General features: G+C 44.9%; 3 protein-coding genes across 3 annotated transcripts; 1 reads left to right on the forward strand and 2 right to left on the reverse strand.

Moving 5' to 3' along the window:
* Positions 1-908: 908 nt before the first annotated feature.
* LOC135983483 (olfactory receptor 5AP2-like) lies at positions 909-2,540 on the forward strand. Its single transcript, XM_065595791.1, has one exon. It carries the CDS (start codon positions 909-911, stop codon positions 1,845-1,847), a length of 939 nt encoding a protein of 312 aa, XP_065451863.1. The 3' UTR covers positions 1,848-2,540.
* Positions 2,541-7,579: 5,039 nt separating this feature from the next.
* LOC135983484 (olfactory receptor 5AR1-like) lies at positions 7,580-8,515 on the reverse strand. Its single transcript, XM_065595792.1, has one exon. It carries the CDS (start codon positions 8,513-8,515, stop codon positions 7,580-7,582), a length of 936 nt encoding a protein of 311 aa, XP_065451864.1.
* Positions 8,516-17,282: 8,767 nt separating this feature from the next.
* On the reverse strand, positions 17,283-18,230 carry LOC135982800 (olfactory receptor 10K1-like). The gene has a single exon (XM_065590993.1). It carries the CDS (start codon positions 18,228-18,230, stop codon positions 17,283-17,285), a length of 948 nt encoding a protein of 315 aa, XP_065447065.1.
* Between the last annotated feature and the right edge of the window lie 279 nt (positions 18,231-18,509).

Consider the following 18,509-nt stretch of genomic DNA (forward strand, 5'->3'; position numbering starts at 1 on the left):
TTAATTATGGAAGGGTGCTAGTGCTGCAATATAAGGCTGGTTTTCAAACACCTCATCCACCTTTCTGCTCTATATCAGGTTGTTGCAGAGTTCAGAGAATCATAGAACCATAGGGTTAGAAGGGACCACATGGGTCATGTTCTAGTCTAACCCCCAGCCAAGATGCAGTGTTTGTTGTGTCTGACCCACACAAGACCGATGGCTATCCAGCCTCCTTTTGAAAACCTCCAGTGAAGGACCTTCCACAACCTCCCTTGGCAGGTCTGTTCCATTGCCCAACTGTTCTGACAGTTAGGAAGCTTTTCCTGGGGTTTAATCTAAATTGGCTGTGCTGTAGTTTGAACCCACTGCTACTTGTCCTGCCCTCTGTGGCAAGAGAGAAAAACTTTTCTCCAATTTTTTATGGCAGTGTTTCAAGTAGTTGAAGATGGCTATCATGTCCCTCCTTAATCTCCTCTTTTCCAAACTAAACATACCCAGTTCCTTCAGCCTTTGCTCGCATTCCATCCCTTTGACCACCTTTGTCACTCCTCTCTGGATCCTTCCTAGTGTCTCTACTTCCTTTCAAATGATGCCTAGCCATATAATACCATGAAGCTATATTTGCAAATGCCAGGGATGCAAACTTTGAAAATTCTGAAGTGATCTTTCTATTTTATTTTATAATCTCTTTTCTTTAAAAGGAGTAAAAATCTTGGCAAATATACAGACTCACATGAAATGAGTTTAAGTTTGCAAATGTCACACAGCCGGACCAGCATAACGTGGCTTTTGTATCTTGGCTTTCTACTGTATTTCACAATGGTGGTATCCACCTCCCAGTCCCATGCAGTTCATCTTGAATCATAAGCTTTACCTTGGCTGTGTTTCTTTCTTCTACCCAACAGCATCGATCGCACCTGGAATATATGGCGCATGGCAATCATACTGGAGTGTCCATGTTCATCCTTCTAGGATTCAAAGGCAGTCGATCGCTGCAAGCTGTCCTCTTTGGGATGTTTTTGCTTATCTACAGCATGAGCCTAGTGGGGAATCTCAGCATGATCTCTTTGATCAGGATCGAGACGCGGCTACACACCCCCATGTATTTTTTCCTCAGCAACTTGTCCCTTGTAGACCTCACTTACTCTTCCATTATTGCCCCTAAGGCACTGGTGAACTTCTTAGCAGAGAGTAAAGTCATTTCCTTTGCTGGGTGTGCCACGCAATTTTTTTTTCACTCCTTCTCTGTGAACTCTGAGGGTTTACTTCTGGCTGTGATGGCATATGATCGCTTCATAGCTATATGCAAGCCGCTGATGTACACGCTCATTATGTCCAGGAAAGTCTGGGTCCAGTTGGTAGTGGCATCATACATTTATGCCTCCATTAATGCCATTGTGCATACAGGCTCTTTGTTCAGCCTGTCCTTCTGTGGCCCCAATATCATTGATCACTTTTTCTGTGACATCCCCCCACTCCAGAAACTCTCCTGCTCTGACACTCGCGTGGGTGACACAGTGCATTTCCTCTTTGCTGCTGTAGCTGCACTAAGTACTATCCTGGTCATCCTCATTTCCTATGTTTCTATCATGGTGGCCATCTTGCGGATCCGCTCCAACGAGGGCAGACGCAAAGCTTTCTCCACCTGCACCTCCCACCTGATGGCTGTGTCCATACTGTATGGGGCTCTGTTCTTTATGTACTTACGACCCACATCCAGCAACTCATCAGAGTACGACAAAGTGGTGTCCATGTTCTATACCCTTGTGATCCCCATGTTGAACCCCCTGATCTACAGCCTGAGGAACAAGGAGGTGAAGGACGCCTTGAGGAAGACAATATACCAGAAAATTATTCCTCGCTGAATCTAACTAAGAGGATGAGTTTCATCATTTAATAATAAATAGAAGCGAGAGGAGCTGGCCTGAAAATGGAATTTCTCTCCTATGGAAAATGTTGAGATTTCAAAAAAAATAATCATCCTAACTCAGGACAAAAAGTTAAAATCTCAAAATACTGTGTGGGAGGGAAATTCTGAAAAATTCCATTTTGGGAAAACCAAAATGGATTTTTTTGGCTGACTGGCCACCTGCCTAGAAGGCTCTTCCCAATTTCATTTCCTCTCTGCTGGTAGAACACGAGATTGGCACGGACTTTCCAAGAAGGTAGCTGAGTCCTGTCCTTTCGACTTCTCCAATGGAAAAAAAAAATCAGCAAAAATAAAAATTTCCTCCCTAAAATTTTGTGAGAAAGGTATGTTCTACCAGAAGATCATCCCAATGGAAAATTCCCAACTGGCTCTAGTGATGAGGGAAAAGTGAGATCTTGCTGCTGTTACCCCTGTCACTGGGCCTTGCATGGTGAGAAAGAAGGCAGGAGCAACATAAGAGGGAGATGCCTTTTGGCTCCAACCCAGAGAAGTGCAGCCAATGTCCAGAGAGGGCCGAAGGAAGGTGGAGCAGCAGAGAGGCTTATGTCCTGACGTCTCCTTGCAGAACAGCTGGACCCTAATGGACAGTGAGAAGGGCCAGGGGAGTGAGGGATGCTCCCTGGCAAGGATGTGGGAGTGCCCACTAGGAAGTGGGGGGTTGCACCTGAGAAGGAAGGGCTGGACGGTGGGAGGGGAGGGGACTGTTCTGGCACAGGGAAGGAAGAGGACAGCTAAGGAGCTAAGCTGTGATGGAGGACACTGGGGTATGGGGAGAACAAGGACTGTATGCACTGGGATGATATGGAGTACTTCCCTGGAAGTCAGGGAGATCCCAGATGCTGGGTATTCAGGCAGTCACCCCCACACCCACCCCCCGACAGCACACCTGGCAGGCAGCCTGGGGAACTGGCCCCCAGGATGATTACTGTTTGAGTAAGTGCCTGAAATGAAGAGCTTGGAGTTACCCAAAAGGGAAACTGAGACGAGGGGCCACTTGCAGGGCTGCCTCAAAGCCACAAAGAGACATTCGGGAGGAGGCCACACATTTACAGACTGAATTAAAATGCACCATGGGAAGCCTAGTCTTCTTGCCTGGTTTCCTACCAGGCCATGTGCATGCTTGCTGGCTGATGAGTGGGTGGGCAAGCAGCCCTGTTCCTCCAAGCTCTCAGGCTCCCCAGCCTACCTGGTCCCTGGGATCCCCATCTTCCTGGGCAGCCAGTTGCCCAGGCTGCCTGCTTGCTGTGCTGATGGACTGGAGAATTTCCTGCATCCCCAGGATCTGAGACTTCCCGGACTTCTAGGATGCCCAGATTGTCCAGTTCCCTAGCCACTGGTTTTTCTATATTCAATCCGCTTTATTTAGTTGGCTTTTTAAAATAATTTCTCTCTGAAGGACTTTATATATTTGAAGCTCTTCTTCATGAGGTGAAGACAGGCTGAAATCATTCCGATTCCGTGTTATTTTCCCCAGAATTAGGTATTTGAGTGAGTATTTGAGGTAGTTGATCCCCACTTTAGTAGTCACTGTGATCAGGTATAAACGATAGCACAAGCAGCAAGGCAGGAGAGAATCAGAGTCAATAACGGCAACTTCCCCCCCGCCCCCCCCCCGTGCTGGCTGAGCAGCAGGCAAGGAATATAGCCATCGGAGGCAATGGCATATACCCCCATTCAACATCCTGTCAGCCAAGCACTCCATAAACATTGGTAGAGCTGTGTTAGACATAGAACTGGTCAGAAACCGCTATCCCTCTTCCTCAGAAAATTCCCACCTTTCATTCCAAATTGTAACAGAGAGCCACTATTCTGACATTTCCCACAAAAACCACAATTCGGAACAATTTCACTTTGGGACCATGAAGAAGTTTCATTCTGATAATGTCTACACATTTCATTTTAATAATGTTGAAACTGGTTTTTTGAGAAGGTAAAAATGTATCATTTCAATAAGGAAAAACGTTTTGGTTCAACCTTTTCATTTCTTTTTTTTTAATATATAAAATATAATATATTATACACCTAGAGCATAAAATCTGGCAAGTCAAGTGTAAAAGTCTAATTAGGCAGGTGAAAAAATAATTTGAAGAGCAACTAGCAAAAGACTAACAGCATTTTTTTTTTAGGTACATCAGAAGCAGGAAGCCTGACAAAGAATGGGCGGGGGCACTAGATGATCGAGGTGCTAGAGGAGCCCTCAAAGAAGACAAGGCCATTGCAGAGAAGCTAAATGAATTCTTTGCATTGGTCTTGACTGCAGAGGATATGAGGGAGATTCCCACACCTGAACCATTCTTTTTTGGTGACGGATCTGAGAAACTGTCCCAGACTGAGGAGTCATACAACTAGCCACACAAAATGATGGGGTCTAGATTAGCTGTTACCACTCATGAGAGAGATCTTGGAGTCATTGTGGACAGTTCTCTGAAAACATCCAGTCTAGCTGCAGTAGCAGTCAAAAAGCTAACAGAATGATAAGAACCATTAGGAAAAGGATAAATAATAAGACAGTAAATATCATAAGGCCATTATATAAATCCATGGTGCACTCACATCTAGAATACTGCATGCAGTTTTGGTCTGCCCATCTCAAAAATATATATTAGCAGTGGAAAAGATACAGGGAAGGGTGACAACAATGATCAGATTATGGAACAGCTTCCATATGAGGAAAGCTTAAAAGGACTGGGACAGTTCAGTTCGGAAAAGAGACAACTATGGGGGAATATGATAGAGGTCAATAAAATCATTAACGATATGGAGAAAGTGAATAAAGCAGTGTTATTTACCCCAAGAAATGCTATTTTCCCCTTCATAAAAAACAAGAATCAGAGATCAGCCAAAGAAATTAATAGGAAGCAGCTAATGACTTTTACCATGTTTACCAGAAGGTTACTTCTACTAGAGATATTTTGTTGCCTTCATGCTAGTTTCCTAATGGTCCAGCTTAATCAATGTATCTATTACATCATCCGAAGAACTCAGTGTAACTAGACCGTATTTAATCTCACTTTCTATGTCATATACAGTAGCCATAAATAGTTATGGATCAACCCTCCCATCCTTCACATTGCAACAGGACTAAGAAATGGTGCCCAAATCCTTGCCTCCAGCCCAAATTTATGGTGCGTCTATACTTAAACTATTATCACCGCACAGGGGGCAGTGCTGCATCTGTAGCACTTCAGTGTAGATGCTCATGACAGGGATAGGAGGGGTACTCCCATCTGTGTAGTTAATCCGCCTTCCCGAGAGGCGGTAGCTAGGTTGACAGAAGGATTCTTCCATGGACCTAGCACTGTGTATGCCATGGGGTTATGTTGGCATAGCTACGTCTCTCAGCGGGTGTGTGTGGATTTTTCACTCTCCAGAGAGACGTAGCTACACTGACAGTTTTCAGTGCAGAACAGCCCTTATACAGGTAGGAATAGAATGAACGGATATGAAATAGTTAAAAAGCAAATCTCTAGTGAGGGTGGGGCAGTTGTCAGGTGCCGTTTGTGAGGCTCAGGCTGACATAGCCATGGGTCCGGCAGAAGGGCCTTCCTGATCTCCCCAGGGGTTCTTAAGCCTTAGGTGAGACACTCGTGCACCTAGACTGGTTTACTGTCAGAAAATCCTTTTGCTCCCATGCTGTGCTGTGTTTTTGTTGTTAAGATGAAACACAGGTTTTGGGGTTCTTTTTAAGAAAGCTGGTCACTGTGTTAATTACTCATCACAGCTCCTGAAGGGAAGACTTGCAGGCCCCATGCCCAGATGGACCCGATGAGAAGCCACTGTAGATACACAGGAGCTGATAACCTAAGAGTGGGAGAATTCGGGGATTTCTTCCCAGGACAGGCAAAGGCAAGAGCCCAAACACGTGAGGGAGTGCACAAAATATTGTGAATACATGGAATAGCCAGTTCCAAAGAACACTGTGATGGCCACCAAGTGGAAGATGCAGGTGGAGAAGGCTTTGCACCAGTCCTCCATGGATTTGGCCAAAGAGGGTTCAAAGAGGCAGCTAGACCTTTAACCCTTGACATGTTTCACGTTGGCTACATTGCATTAGCCCAGAACGGCCTCACCGCAGAGGCAACTGTGATAAAGCAGTGGGGAAAATAATGTGCATAAGACTCCTGTGACATCCTTGGAGATCCTTCAGTGGATGAAATGTGCCAGACAAGTACCTGGAAACCATAGCTATCAGTATCAAAATGGATCTTACCTAAGGGACAGATCAGCATTGAAGTTTATCCATCTTCCCATCACATGACATTTTAAAGCATCACTTTGAATAGTTTCCAAGGTATAAACAGAGGAACTATTAATGGCACAGATACCACCCCAAAATGGGACATGTAATGTCATGTTACCGAGAGAGGAAATGTCATTTTGCTGCATTTACTGGCCCAAGCTGAATTTAGCTCTTCAGATATTTGTGCAAGATGGGTAAATAAAAATCATTTGGAAAATGGACAAGCTCAGAGAATTCCCTCTCCTCACCCCCTTTAAAGGCTTGATTTGCACCAGTGAAATCAGTGGGAGTTGTGCATTTGGCTTTTAAGGCACACTGGGTCCAGCCCTAAATCATTACCACATGTTACAGGTTAGACTGAATTCAATAATGCCAAATGGCTAGCCTTAATCAACTTTTATGAATAAAAGATTCTTAGTAACAGATAAATGCAGCATAACAGAGAAAGGAAGACTACATAGATTACCAACACATCTGGATGGTAACAATGCAGAGGTCAGACTGCCTTAAAATCTGAGGTTTCAGAGTAGCAGCCGTGTTAGTCTGTATCCGCAAAAAGAAGAACAGGAGTGCTTGTGGCACCTTAGAGACTAACAAATTTATTAGAGCATAAGCTTTCGTGGACTACAGCCCACTTCTTCGGATGCATATTTTTCATTAAAATACCTACTATTATAGATAATATTGTATATGAGATTGGCTAACACTATAAAACTTTTAGGTAGGTAGGTAGATAGATAGATAAGACAGAAGGTTGCAGAAGCCAAGCATAGGAGAATACCTAAAGGCTGTCAGGTTGAATGTGTTTCTCTAGCCATGTTGAATTCTCCTGCTGTATACAGAGCAAGTTCATGCACAGGTTACATCATCTACCAACAGTACAGTTTCAGCATGAATATAAAACATTCTAAATACAATGTACTGTATCTATTCACTACTTTCTTATTGTGGTTACGTCACATCTCCTTTTTAATTGCACTTATAGCTGCAACAACAAACAAATTCCATGATTTAATTAATGTACGTTGCCTATGTGAGTTGAATGCATCTATTTTCTATTAGTTAGCAAAAGGCAATTTGCATTGCTGGTTCATGAGTCTGTTTGTTTGACAGGTTTTCCTAATATATTTTTGTGTTATAAGAGCCAGCTGCACAAACCTTGATGAAGTCCCCCATTTCTTCCCTGATATATTTTTGTGTTATAAGAGCCAGCTGCACAAACCTTGACAAAGTCCCCCATTTCTTCCCTGATAACTATTCCTGATGCATTTAGTGATGTAAGAACTAGGAAAATCTACCTTCCTTTATTCCTTTTCATGGAAGGTGCACACATTGATTATTCACAGAAATCAAGCTAACAATACAGAGAAATCATTCCCCGCCTTTTCTTCCCTCTATTGAATTAAAGCCAGACCCAGTTTTTACATTTACAGAGAAAAAACCTTCCTCTCTCTTATCCTCCTAACGGCCTCTTTGACCTCTTTATTCCTCAGGCTATAGATCAGGGGGTTCAGCATGGGGATCACAAGGGTATAAAACACAGAGATGATTTTGTCCTGATCCATGGAAGACTTTGAACTAGGCCGTAAATACATGAAAGAGCCCGTTCCGTAGAAGATGGTGACGGCCATCAGGTGGGAGGCGCAGGTGGAGAAGGCTTTGCGTTGGTCCTTGGCAGAGTTGATCCTTAGGATAGTGACCACGATGTATATATAGGAGACGAGGATAATCAGGATGGTAGTTGTTACTAGCATTGTTGCACAGGTGAAATGAACAATGTCTGTGATGTGGGTGTCGGAGCAGGACAGCTTCACAATGGGGGGCACATCACAGAAGAAATGATTGATATAGGCATCACAGAATGACAAATGGAATATAAATGCAGTTTGAACCACTGAATTCAGACAGCTCATGAAATATGACCCCAGCACCAGCAGCACGCAGAACCGCTTGGACATGATGACGGTGTAGAGCAATGGGCTGCAGATGGCCGTGAAGCGGTCATACGCCATCACACTCAGCAGCCAGCATTCACAAGAGATGGCGATGGAGAAGAAGAAAAACTGCACAGTGCATCCAGTGACTGAAATGACCTTGCTCCTTGCTACAAAGGTCATCAGCGTGCTGGGAATTATGATGGTGGAGTAGCCGACATCTAAGAGGGCCAGGTTGCTGATGAAAAAGTACATGGGGGTGTGAAGTCGGGAGTCAGTCCTGATTAAGGTGACCAAGGTGAGGTTCCCCATTAGGATCAGCAAGTAGATCAACAGAAACACTACAAAGAGGGTGACCTGCAGCTTCAGGTTGTCTGTGAATCCCACCAAGATGAACTCAGTCACCAGAGTGCGATTTCTCTCTCCCATTTATCCCAGATGCACTGTCCTCGGCAGGTGAGAAAAGTGAGGTGTACACTGAAAGAGGAGACAAAGAAGGGCTGAGTGCAACCCCCTTAGTGTAATACTGTCACTTTCAATAAAGCATAAACTGTAGTCAGTGCATAGGTCTGAAGATATTATAACTATCAAATATACCCTCTGCTTCTCTGGGTCCCTGTAGTGACTAGACCATATCGAGATTTAAGAGTCTGCTACTGGCTTCAGGCTACACAGTTGGGTCTTTGAGTTCTGGCAGCAGACGCTCATATTGTTAAAGTCAGAGCCGTAGTTCAATCCCCATTGCCAACAATAAGTAACAGCCAACATGGATTTGTCAAGAAGAAATCATGTCAACTCAACCTAATGTCCTTCTTTGACAGTGTAACCAGCCTAGAAGATGAGGTGAAGCAGTAGATACGATATAGATTTTAGTAAGGCTTTTGACACAGTCGCACATAACATTTTCATAAGCAAACTAGTACGTCTGTCAAACAATTAACAATATAATTGTGAGATAAAAAAATAATTGCAGATTTAACAATAATAGAACACTGTTTATTTAAATATTTTTGGATGTTTTCAACAATATATTGATTCCAGTTACAATACAGAACACAAATTGTACAGTGCTCACTTTGTGTTATTGTTTTATTACAAATATTTGCACTGTAAAAAAGATAATAGTATTTTTCAATTCACCTCATACAAATACTGTACTGCAATCTCTTAATTGTGAAAGTGCAACTTACAAATGTAAAATTATTTTTACATAACTGCACTCAAAAACAAAACAGTGTAAAACTTCAGAGCCTACAAGTCCACTCAGTTCTACTTCTTGTTCAGACAATCACTAAGACAAACAAGTTTGTTTATATTTACAGGCGATAATGCTGCCCACTTCTTATTTACAATGTCACCTGAAAGTGAGAAGAGGCATTTGCATGGCACTGTTGTAGCCAGTGTTGAAAAGTATTTACATCCAGATATGCTAAACATTTGTATGCCCCTTCATGCTTCGACCAACCTTCCAGGTTAGGTTAGTTATGAGGAGGAAACTCTCTAACTCTAAGGATAGGTAAGTATTGGAATAAGCTTCCAAGGTTATAGAAAACCCAGAATCTGAGACCATAATCCACATCAATGAGCTTTACCATTGACTAATGGGAATCTTTGCGTAACAAGCTTCTACGCAGTGTGAGAAAGGATATGACACATGGGCACTCATACATTTCTTACTACAGAGCCCATTCGCAGCTCCCCATCCCAGTGGCAGAGTTGTGTGCCTGCACAATGCACCAAACATACTTATTTCCAGATCCCTACACTGGTCTCATAGTGTGTGCCAGGTGCATGCACCAAGCATGCATCTTTTCTGCTCCCAACTATGATCCCAGACCTGTGTTCTGTGCCACGCACTGACCACACCTGGTCAGTGCACCATGCCACACACTGAACGTGCCCTGAATGTGCCTGTAGGATTGCAACTCAGCCCTTGTTGGACTTGTGCCAGGCAGATCACATTCCCATCCCCGGCTTCCAGTCCTTGTCCCAGCACTGTGTGCATGTGCCATTCATCGAGCAAGCCCATTCACGGTTCCTTAGTCTGCTCTCATTGATGTATTCTCAGCTCCCAGCTACAATCCCAGAGCTATGTACTGTACCATGCACCGAGCACGCCCGTTCTCAGCTCCTCACCCTGTCCCGTGTGCCCGTGCTATGCGTTGAGCACATTTGTTCCTCGTGGCTGGCACAGACCCGGTTCATCATATCTAGTGCTGCCAGGCAGGCGTTCAGTGAGCTTATCCCAACAGATGGGTGATTTATCCTGGCTGGGACCCTTACACTGGCCTCTCCCGTGTCATTTTCTGTGTGGCAACTATTCCCTCCCATATCATCAAGGCTCTCCATCTCCATCCAGGCTCTGACCCAGCACTGCCCCCCAAACTGTCCCCCACCAAGACGTCGGCAGATAGCTCTATGGCATTGTGTGTGTGTGGGGGGGTGTTTGTGGAGGGCTGGACATCCTCTAAAGTGACCGTCCCGCTCATGCTTCCAAAGTTGCTTCCTTGTGGTCCCAAACACCGAGCAGAAAGACACCTTGAGAGCACTAAGGCGGACAGCACACAAAATACTGGAGTAAAGGGTGGGGACACATGGTCCTTTCATTCTAGGGACAGGACCTGGGCCCTTAAGTCACCAAGGGAGTACACTGCTTAGTGTGTGTCACTCACAAAGGGGCTGATCCCAGGACAGTCCAATGGTATATGGCATAGCAGTCAGATCCCTAGTTTTGTTCCCTACCTCTGTAGTTCTCAACAAGGAGTCCGGGGCCCCTGGGCGGGCCGTGAGCAGGTTTCAGGGTTTCCTCCAAGCTTGGCTGGCATTAGACTTGCTAGGGCCCAGGACAGAAGGCCAAAGCCCCACCGTACAGGATTGCAGCCCGTGGCCCCAAGCCCCACTACCCGAGGCTGAAGCCGAAGCCTGAGCAACTTAGCTTCGCGGACCCCCTGTGGTATAGGGCCCCAGGCAATTTTATCCCCTAATGCCGGCCTTGGCTTTTATAAGCAGAAACACAGTTGTTGTAGCACAGCTGGGCCCTGGAGTTTTTATAGCGTGTTGGGGGTGGGATGACTCCGAAAGAGAAAGGTTGAGAACCCCTCCCCTGGCTTCTCAGGAATCTCTTAACCAAATTACCCCCAAATAGCACCGCCAGCTCTACTCCAAGCTGCCTTGCAGCATATCACGTTTGAAATCAATTTACCTATCTATGTCGATTTTAGTACTCTGAAAATTATAAGCAGCTAATTTTAAGAGGGGCTGCATGGCTGGATCCTCGGAACAAAATGATCCCAAATGTATCTCTCAGATCCCATCCCTGGCTTGGTTAGAACATGTCACTTTAAAGTCAATCCCCTGATGCCGACACATTTTGGAGCACCTCGAAAAATCAGCCCCTAAACCAGGAGCTTTGCTCTCAGGGCAAAAGTTCCAAAAGAAACCTCTGCGGAATGTAACTAACGTCCACACACAGGTTAAGGAAGCTGCCAGGGCCAGGACTGAAGCTCACAGTTCAAGAGTGATGCTAAGACTCGATGAGCACAGACTGTCACCTCGAGCCAGCCTTGGGATGCCCACAATGCACATGAAGCCCGGGAGTCAGCTTTGAGCCCAAGTCCCCTTCAGTCCACACTCAAAGCAGTCTGACTTGGGTTAGCAAGCACTCAGAACCGTGGGGCTGTACCTCGAGAATTCCAAGCACAAGCGACTATCCATTTGGACCTTACCCTTGGCTTCCAGGAGGCAGCGCAATTTTCAAGACATCCCAAGCAAGCACGCTGATTGTAAAGCACTTACAGAAACCAGCTGTTCAACAGTAGACAAGTCCCATCATTAAGTATACCAGAGCTACCCCTCCCCTATCGTAAGTCAGGCCCTCAACTAGAGCAAATGGGCATTGGTTTCAGAGAAGTTACAGCCATTGAGAACATGGCCTTTTTGTAACATCAACTTCCACTGCCCTTTTTTTCATACATTACTCTTACCTAAGCAATCACTTGTGTTTCCCAGATTACTTGAGGCATCAGCATGACTTTCCTCATCAGTGTTACTGTGCAAAAGGAACACAATAATAGATGGACTCTTCAGACAGTCCCTTCTCCAGGTGAATTGGCTCCAAATCAGAACTATTTCCACTTGCAAAAAAAAAAAAATAGTCAAAAGAGAATATTTACGCCAGCTCCATCAGAACCAGAGTGATGAAACCCACCGGCAGCAGGCAGATGTCTGTCATTGTTGACCCCGCCAAAAGAATTGTATTTGGAGACCGCTGGGTTTGTTTATATATTAGTTTTAGTGGCATTTGCAGATGTAATCCCTGGGTGGTCCCCAGAGGTCTGCACATCAGGCTAAGCACTGATGGGATCATTAAAATGTCTTTCAAGTCCTCTGGGGATAACTGCACATGGACGTGTTGTCTTCAAAACTTGGGCTCACTTCATGAGCTCACTTCATTCCCTGTTCTTAGTTTCAAAGGAAATTGGCCCATTTTCCTCAGCCAGGAAGCTGAAGGATCCCTCACCAGCAAAAGCCATCTCGTTGTAGATGCAAAGAGCAACATACTGTATCATTCTAGGTAACAAATGTTGTATCCTTCTAGGTAATAAATGTGGTTCCCCATGTTAATCCTCTTGGTAAATATACCTGATGCAGCCTCCTGGGACCCGCCTTTGGTACATGTCACACAAGATACCTGCTTCAAAGCTGGTCAGTATGTGCAACTTCCTACAAGAGGCAGTGGCAAATGGGTAAAAAAAAGCCAGACATCTGGCTTACCTCTCGGCCGGATCACCTGGGACCTATTGTGGTTACAGCTTGCCTCCAAAAACATCCAGGCTCTGAGGTCCCAATTCGACTACCACAGCCCGGGAGCAGTCTTTGGCTCCCTCCCTGCATCTCACCGAATCTGGACTGTTACTGGGTATTTAGCTTCTTGGGATGTGGGCCCACTCATATAGGACCCCCAATTTCAGGGTACAAGACCACAGAATGTTGGGAGTGGAACCAAAGGACAGAGTGTTAATTTATGGACACTCCTCTAGAACAAACAAACCATTCTATTTCCAGGGCCTCGGATGGATCGGTCAAGATTCACAACATTTATGAGGCTGCTAATGGGTTGGGAGAGTATTGGTGTGAATGTTTGTGGGAGGATTGGGCACTTTTTATTAACCTAACAGTGTTTGTAAATGTGGGATGGACGGATGTTCCTCCTCTGCGGTGGGAACCTGGGATGGAGGGACTCTATTGTCAGGAATCCTGTGTACACCCCGTTAAACGTTTACATTGTACTGATATACGATGTTACAACCTGACCATTTGTACATACTCCTCACCTACTATCTGTCCGGCATTGAACCCTATCCCACCGGATGGCATGATTCAAGTAGGCCCCAACAAAACACTTTTGCATGATGTAGCATCGTAGGTGATATTGGAGGATTTTTTGGAAGCACCAATTTTATACTAATACGCTTAACCTAAATTCTGAGAGGTTACACAATTCTTGGGTCAAAAGCCAAACCACCCAAGCCCTTAGACATACTAACACAGGCTTATCCTATGCTCTTACTGCAATTGATGTAGCAATAGAGGATTTTTAAAAAATCATTGAAAAAACCTGAGACGCTAACAGGTCTAGTGGATTAGGAACTGGGCTGGGAGCCAGGAGACCTGGAATCTACTCCTAACTTTGACCTGCTGTATGACCTTCAGGAAATCTATTTCCATCTCTCTGCCTTTGCTTATTTATATTATAAGCAATTTGGGGACTTGCCTCTAACATGTGCTGGTACAGTGCTTGGCAAAACGGGGCCACAGTCTCAGCTCTCCTGCCTGGTGCCCCCAGTCATGGAGCTGCCCCACATTGCACAGATGCATGAAATCTAAGATATCCCAGGTAACAGGAATCCCGCTCAGCTTGTTACATACAATTGTGTATGAAAGTCAGCAAAAGATGGAGACACGGAGACTGCTATGAACTGGATGGTTGGGTTAAAGGAGTAGCACTAAGGGGTCTGCAAGGCACCTGGTAAAGTCATGAGTTGGCACTGCAATGAGCTGAAAGATTCTACAAATAGGAGGAAATGTTTATAGTTGAATCCACCCAAACGTGCTTGGATAGGTTAATGATCCAGGGATGTAGTATCCATCCCTCAATGGATGCTGTTTATCTGGGGGTAGGGTCACTACATCATAGCACGGGGACAAGTGGGTTGGAAGGCCTCCTGAGCTTTACCAGTATGGCTGCCACCTCCATCATCCTCTGGCATCCACCATGACACAACTGGGCCTTCATCGTCCTGATCCTGAAAGACGTCCTGACCAGACCAAGCCAGAGAGAAGGAACCAGATGATATCACCATCTGGCCCTGCTTCATCTAAATCCTGAATATTTGGGATAGGAGCCTTGTATTCCTGCTGTCACACCCTCCCTCATGTGACATTTTCCTTCCCCACCTTATTTATCCTCTTTCTCATGAGCATCTGTCTGATCCACCAAGTACATGCCATCTTATTATTTTAAATAGAATAGACAGACACTCCAATTTAAACACACTGGACTAGGTAAAACAGTAAAACAAGTTTATTAATTACAAAGAGATAGATGTTAAGTGAGTACAAGTAATGAGGCTGAAAAGTCACAAACTGTTATAAGAAAAATAAAGATAAAATAGTTACTAGTGCCTAACTTAATAAACTAGGTTAGATTCAAACAAAGTTTCTCACTACAGACTCCAACCTATTACTGACCAAACTCTTAGGTCTGGATCCCTCCCCGTTAGTCCAGTGGCTGTTTTCTTTTATCTTCTTAGGTGTGATGCCAGAGATAGACAGGGAGAGAGATGATGGGAGTCTTGGGGTGTCTGCCCCTTCTTTTTATAGTCCTGCCCCCCATTGAGAAGCATTTCCAGCTAGGAGAAAGGTGACAGGCAGTCTGGTGAAGAAAGGAAACTCCATGCAGTTTCTTTGCTAAAATGTAGATTTCTATCCCTGCCCCTTTCCTTGTCAAAGAATGGCCACTTGGCAGGTAATGGTCTATCAGCCTTGTTGAGTCGGACTTGATGCCTGAAGTATCAGCTTGCCCTTTGTCTCTGAGGAAGTGGTTTAGCTACTCCCTGGACTTATCTGGGAAACATGCTTGAGTCATGATTTCATCTTATGTTCCTAACTTTACATGTAATGATGCCATGTGCATTTTGCCATGATATTCATCAGCAAGTTATGAGTTTTTAACTAATACCTCACAAGGCAAACCTTGTACAAGCATTATAACAATACCGTGTAGTGTGTGAACATGGGTCTATTCCGTTACCTGCCCCATGCATCTGAATGGGATGTTAACGGCAGGACACACTGCTTTGGGAGCCATGCCAACCCATCCCAGCAGGGAGCTGTGTGTGGCAAGAATGGAGGAATTCAGTTGGCTTGCTCTCTTCAAAAACAGATACACTCTAGCTGCTGGGGTATGTACTGGTGGGGGGGTGTCCTGCCACCACCCCTTCATCTCTAGGGGCAGAGGAAACTCCTGATGCTCCCCTAGAGAGGGACGGATGAACACAATGCTATTCCTGGGTGAGAAAATGCATTAGCCTTGCCTCTCTGGAAGGGGATGACACTTTCGTCATCACCATTCCAAGTGGAGGGTGAGTTTACGGGGAAGGGGGAAGGAACATGTCATGATCTGTCTAGGACCATAAATTGCCTTTAATTTCACCCTGATCTTTTGGGAAAAAAAAATAATAATTTGAAGTTATTTTTCAGTTTAACAAGTTTAGTGGCATAAGCAAATACCCCCTGGTCCTCAACTCACACAAGCAAAGTGATGCACTGGGGGCAAGAATTGGAAGCAGGGAGCTTTAAGAGGTTATTTTCCTTTATAATATTTACATGGGAGGAAATGGTGGTGCTGGGATATCGGCAGTTATCTCGGGGAGATGGGAGAAGGGCGGGCGGGGCTGTCTATTGACAAAAACTGGAGCTGGTCAAAAAAGGGGGAAAATGTTTCACAAAAAAAGTGTATCCCTTTTTTTCCTGTGGGAAAAAATCCACCAGCTATATTTAAACCTCAAACTGTGGCAGTTGTTCAGCCGCCTTCCCTGATATTTCAAATACCGATGCCTCCATTCCAGCAAAGATCTGTGTATTTGTGGGGGGAAAGGTGCTGAGCTGTCTGTGTGTCATGTTGATTAAAAGGCTAGAAGTCAGGAACTCCTCCATTGCCACTGACTGGCCATAATAACACTTTGCACTTATACATATACAGAGATGAAAAAAATAGGAGAGAAAAAGTATTGTTATGCGGGTATCATCAGGTGGTGCTGTAGTACCTGGTCTCCGTTCTTTTTTTCAGGGTCTGTCTACACTAAAGCTGGTAGGTGTAATTTCCATCTCAGGTAGACATACCCCTTCTAGCTCTGATCGAACTAGCATGCTAAAAATAGAAGTGTAGCCTAGACAGCATGAGGGCTTATGCCCGATTACATGCCGAGGGTTTCAAATGAGATCATTCTCGGGGCGGCTAACCCGTCCTGCCCTTCGCACCACCGTGGCTACGCTTCTGTTTTTAGCATGCTAGCTTGATCAGAGCTAGAAGGGGTATGTCTACCCTAGCTGAAAATTACACCTCCAGTGCCAGTGTAAACATCCTCTTAGTGTGCAAGCAAGTTTTGACTCGAGGGGAACATGCGGTGTTGTTATCATCTTTGGGTAAAGTAAGGCTTTGGTTGTAGATGCAGCTTTGGGGGGAATGGGAGTTGTGTGAGTGGCAGGAGAGTTTGGTCTCTGATTAAAGTCAATTTTTGAGGCAGAGTTGCTCCCTGGGTATCAGTGTTGGGATGAGATTCCTGGAATAAGAGATGGCCCTGCATGTTGTTTGACCATCTCATTTCAGGACTGGTAGAGATGTGTGAATAAAGCAAGTTACACTCAGAATACAGCCAGACTCTGCGTCATAGATTTAACTGCTGCCGGGAATTTGACTTGCAAGGCCCCAGACATTGACAGAGGGGCAGTGCTGGTTTCAGAATAAGAGGCAACAATATTCTTTTACTGTCCATTATTTATACTGACCCACAGGTGCTCTTGATGCCCCGACAAAGAGAAAGACGAGGTCACTGCCTTGAAGACCATACCATGGGCAACAGTGACATCATGCAGAAGTCATTGATATATTAGAAGTACCGAAATTTGCAACTTTTCACATTTTTGGAGAAAGAAATGTGTGGGTAGTTAATTTCCTTAGGGCTGATTTAACTTCCCTGTTTCTCAGACTATAAACCACAGGGTTCAACATAGGACTAAACAAGGTATAAGACAAGGCAATCAAAGTGTCCTCATCTAGGGAAGCAGTTGATTTGGGTATTAAATACACAAAAAAAGCACAGCTGAAGTGTGTGATCACAACGATGAGATGGGAGGCGCAGGTGGAGAAGGTCTTGTGCCTGCCTGTGGCAGAGTGGATCTTCAGGATGGCGGCGAGGATATAGATGTAAGAGAGGATGATTCCTGTGAAGGTGCCTAGCAAAACAAAGGCACACAGAAAAACAATGGCAATCCCAATGATATGATGGTCACTGCACGCCAGCCTCAGAACGGGCGAGATGTCACAGAAGAAATGTCTGATGGCATTGGGCCCACAGAAGGGCAAACTGAATATAAGGGAACTGATGCCTAGTGCTATAAGAAAGCCAGTTGCACATGAAACGGCGACCAGCTCAACGCAAACCCTCCTGTTTATCACAACTGGGTATTGCAGCGGCTTACATATGGCCACATAGCGATCGTAAGCCATGGCGGACAGCAGGAAACAATTTGTGCCCCCGAAGCCAAAGAAGCAGAACATTTGAGCAGCGCATCCCAGGAAAGAAATTGTTTGGTTTCCCGACAGCAAACTCACCAGCAGCTTGGGGACGACAGCCATAGTGGTGCAGGTTTCCGAGAAGGACAAAGCGAAGAGTAAGAAGTACATGGGGGTATGGAGGCTCCGATCAACACTGATGGCTGCCATGATGGTGATGTTGGAGGTCAGGATTATCACGTACACCGGGGAGAACACCAGGAAAAGCAGAACCTGCCGCTCTTCCAGACTGGAGAATCCCAGCAGCAGAAATAGAGACACGGTGCTCTCATTTCCTCTGGGCATCATCAAAAGCATCTAAACTCAAGGGGGAAAAGGAGGCAAAAAATCTTAGGAGCTATACAACACCATCAGAGTTGCTTCCTTAGCTCCAACACAGCCTCAGACATGATCAAATGATTGGTGTGAAGGAACTAAAACAAGCCCAAGACTACTGATTTGTTTCTATTGTATTTTATAGTCATGTATTCATTGCTCAGATATTGAAGTGGTGAGAGCCCACTTAAGGAGCTGGGTAGATTGACTGATTTATTGATTGATTTATAAAAGTTACGGTAGTAACATTAG

This window comes from Chrysemys picta, chromosome 4 (assembly GCF_011386835.1).
Source record: "Chrysemys picta bellii isolate R12L10 chromosome 4, ASM1138683v2, whole genome shotgun sequence".
In the NCBI taxonomy this organism is placed as follows: Eukaryota; Metazoa; Chordata; order Testudines; family Emydidae; genus Chrysemys; species Chrysemys picta.

What these genes read in the sequence shown, in the direction of transcription:
- LOC135983483 (XM_065595791.1), top strand. Translation starts at nt 909, where the DNA reads ATGGCGCATGGCAATCATACTGGAGTGTCCATGTTCATCCTTCTAGGA.
- LOC135983484 (XM_065595792.1), bottom strand. Translation starts at nt 8,515, where the DNA reads ATGGGAGAGAGAAATCGCACTCTGGTGACTGAGTTCATCTTGGTGGGA.
- LOC135982800 (XM_065590993.1), bottom strand. Translation starts at nt 18,230, where the DNA reads ATGATGCCCAGAGGAAATGAGAGCACCGTGTCTCTATTTCTGCTGCTG.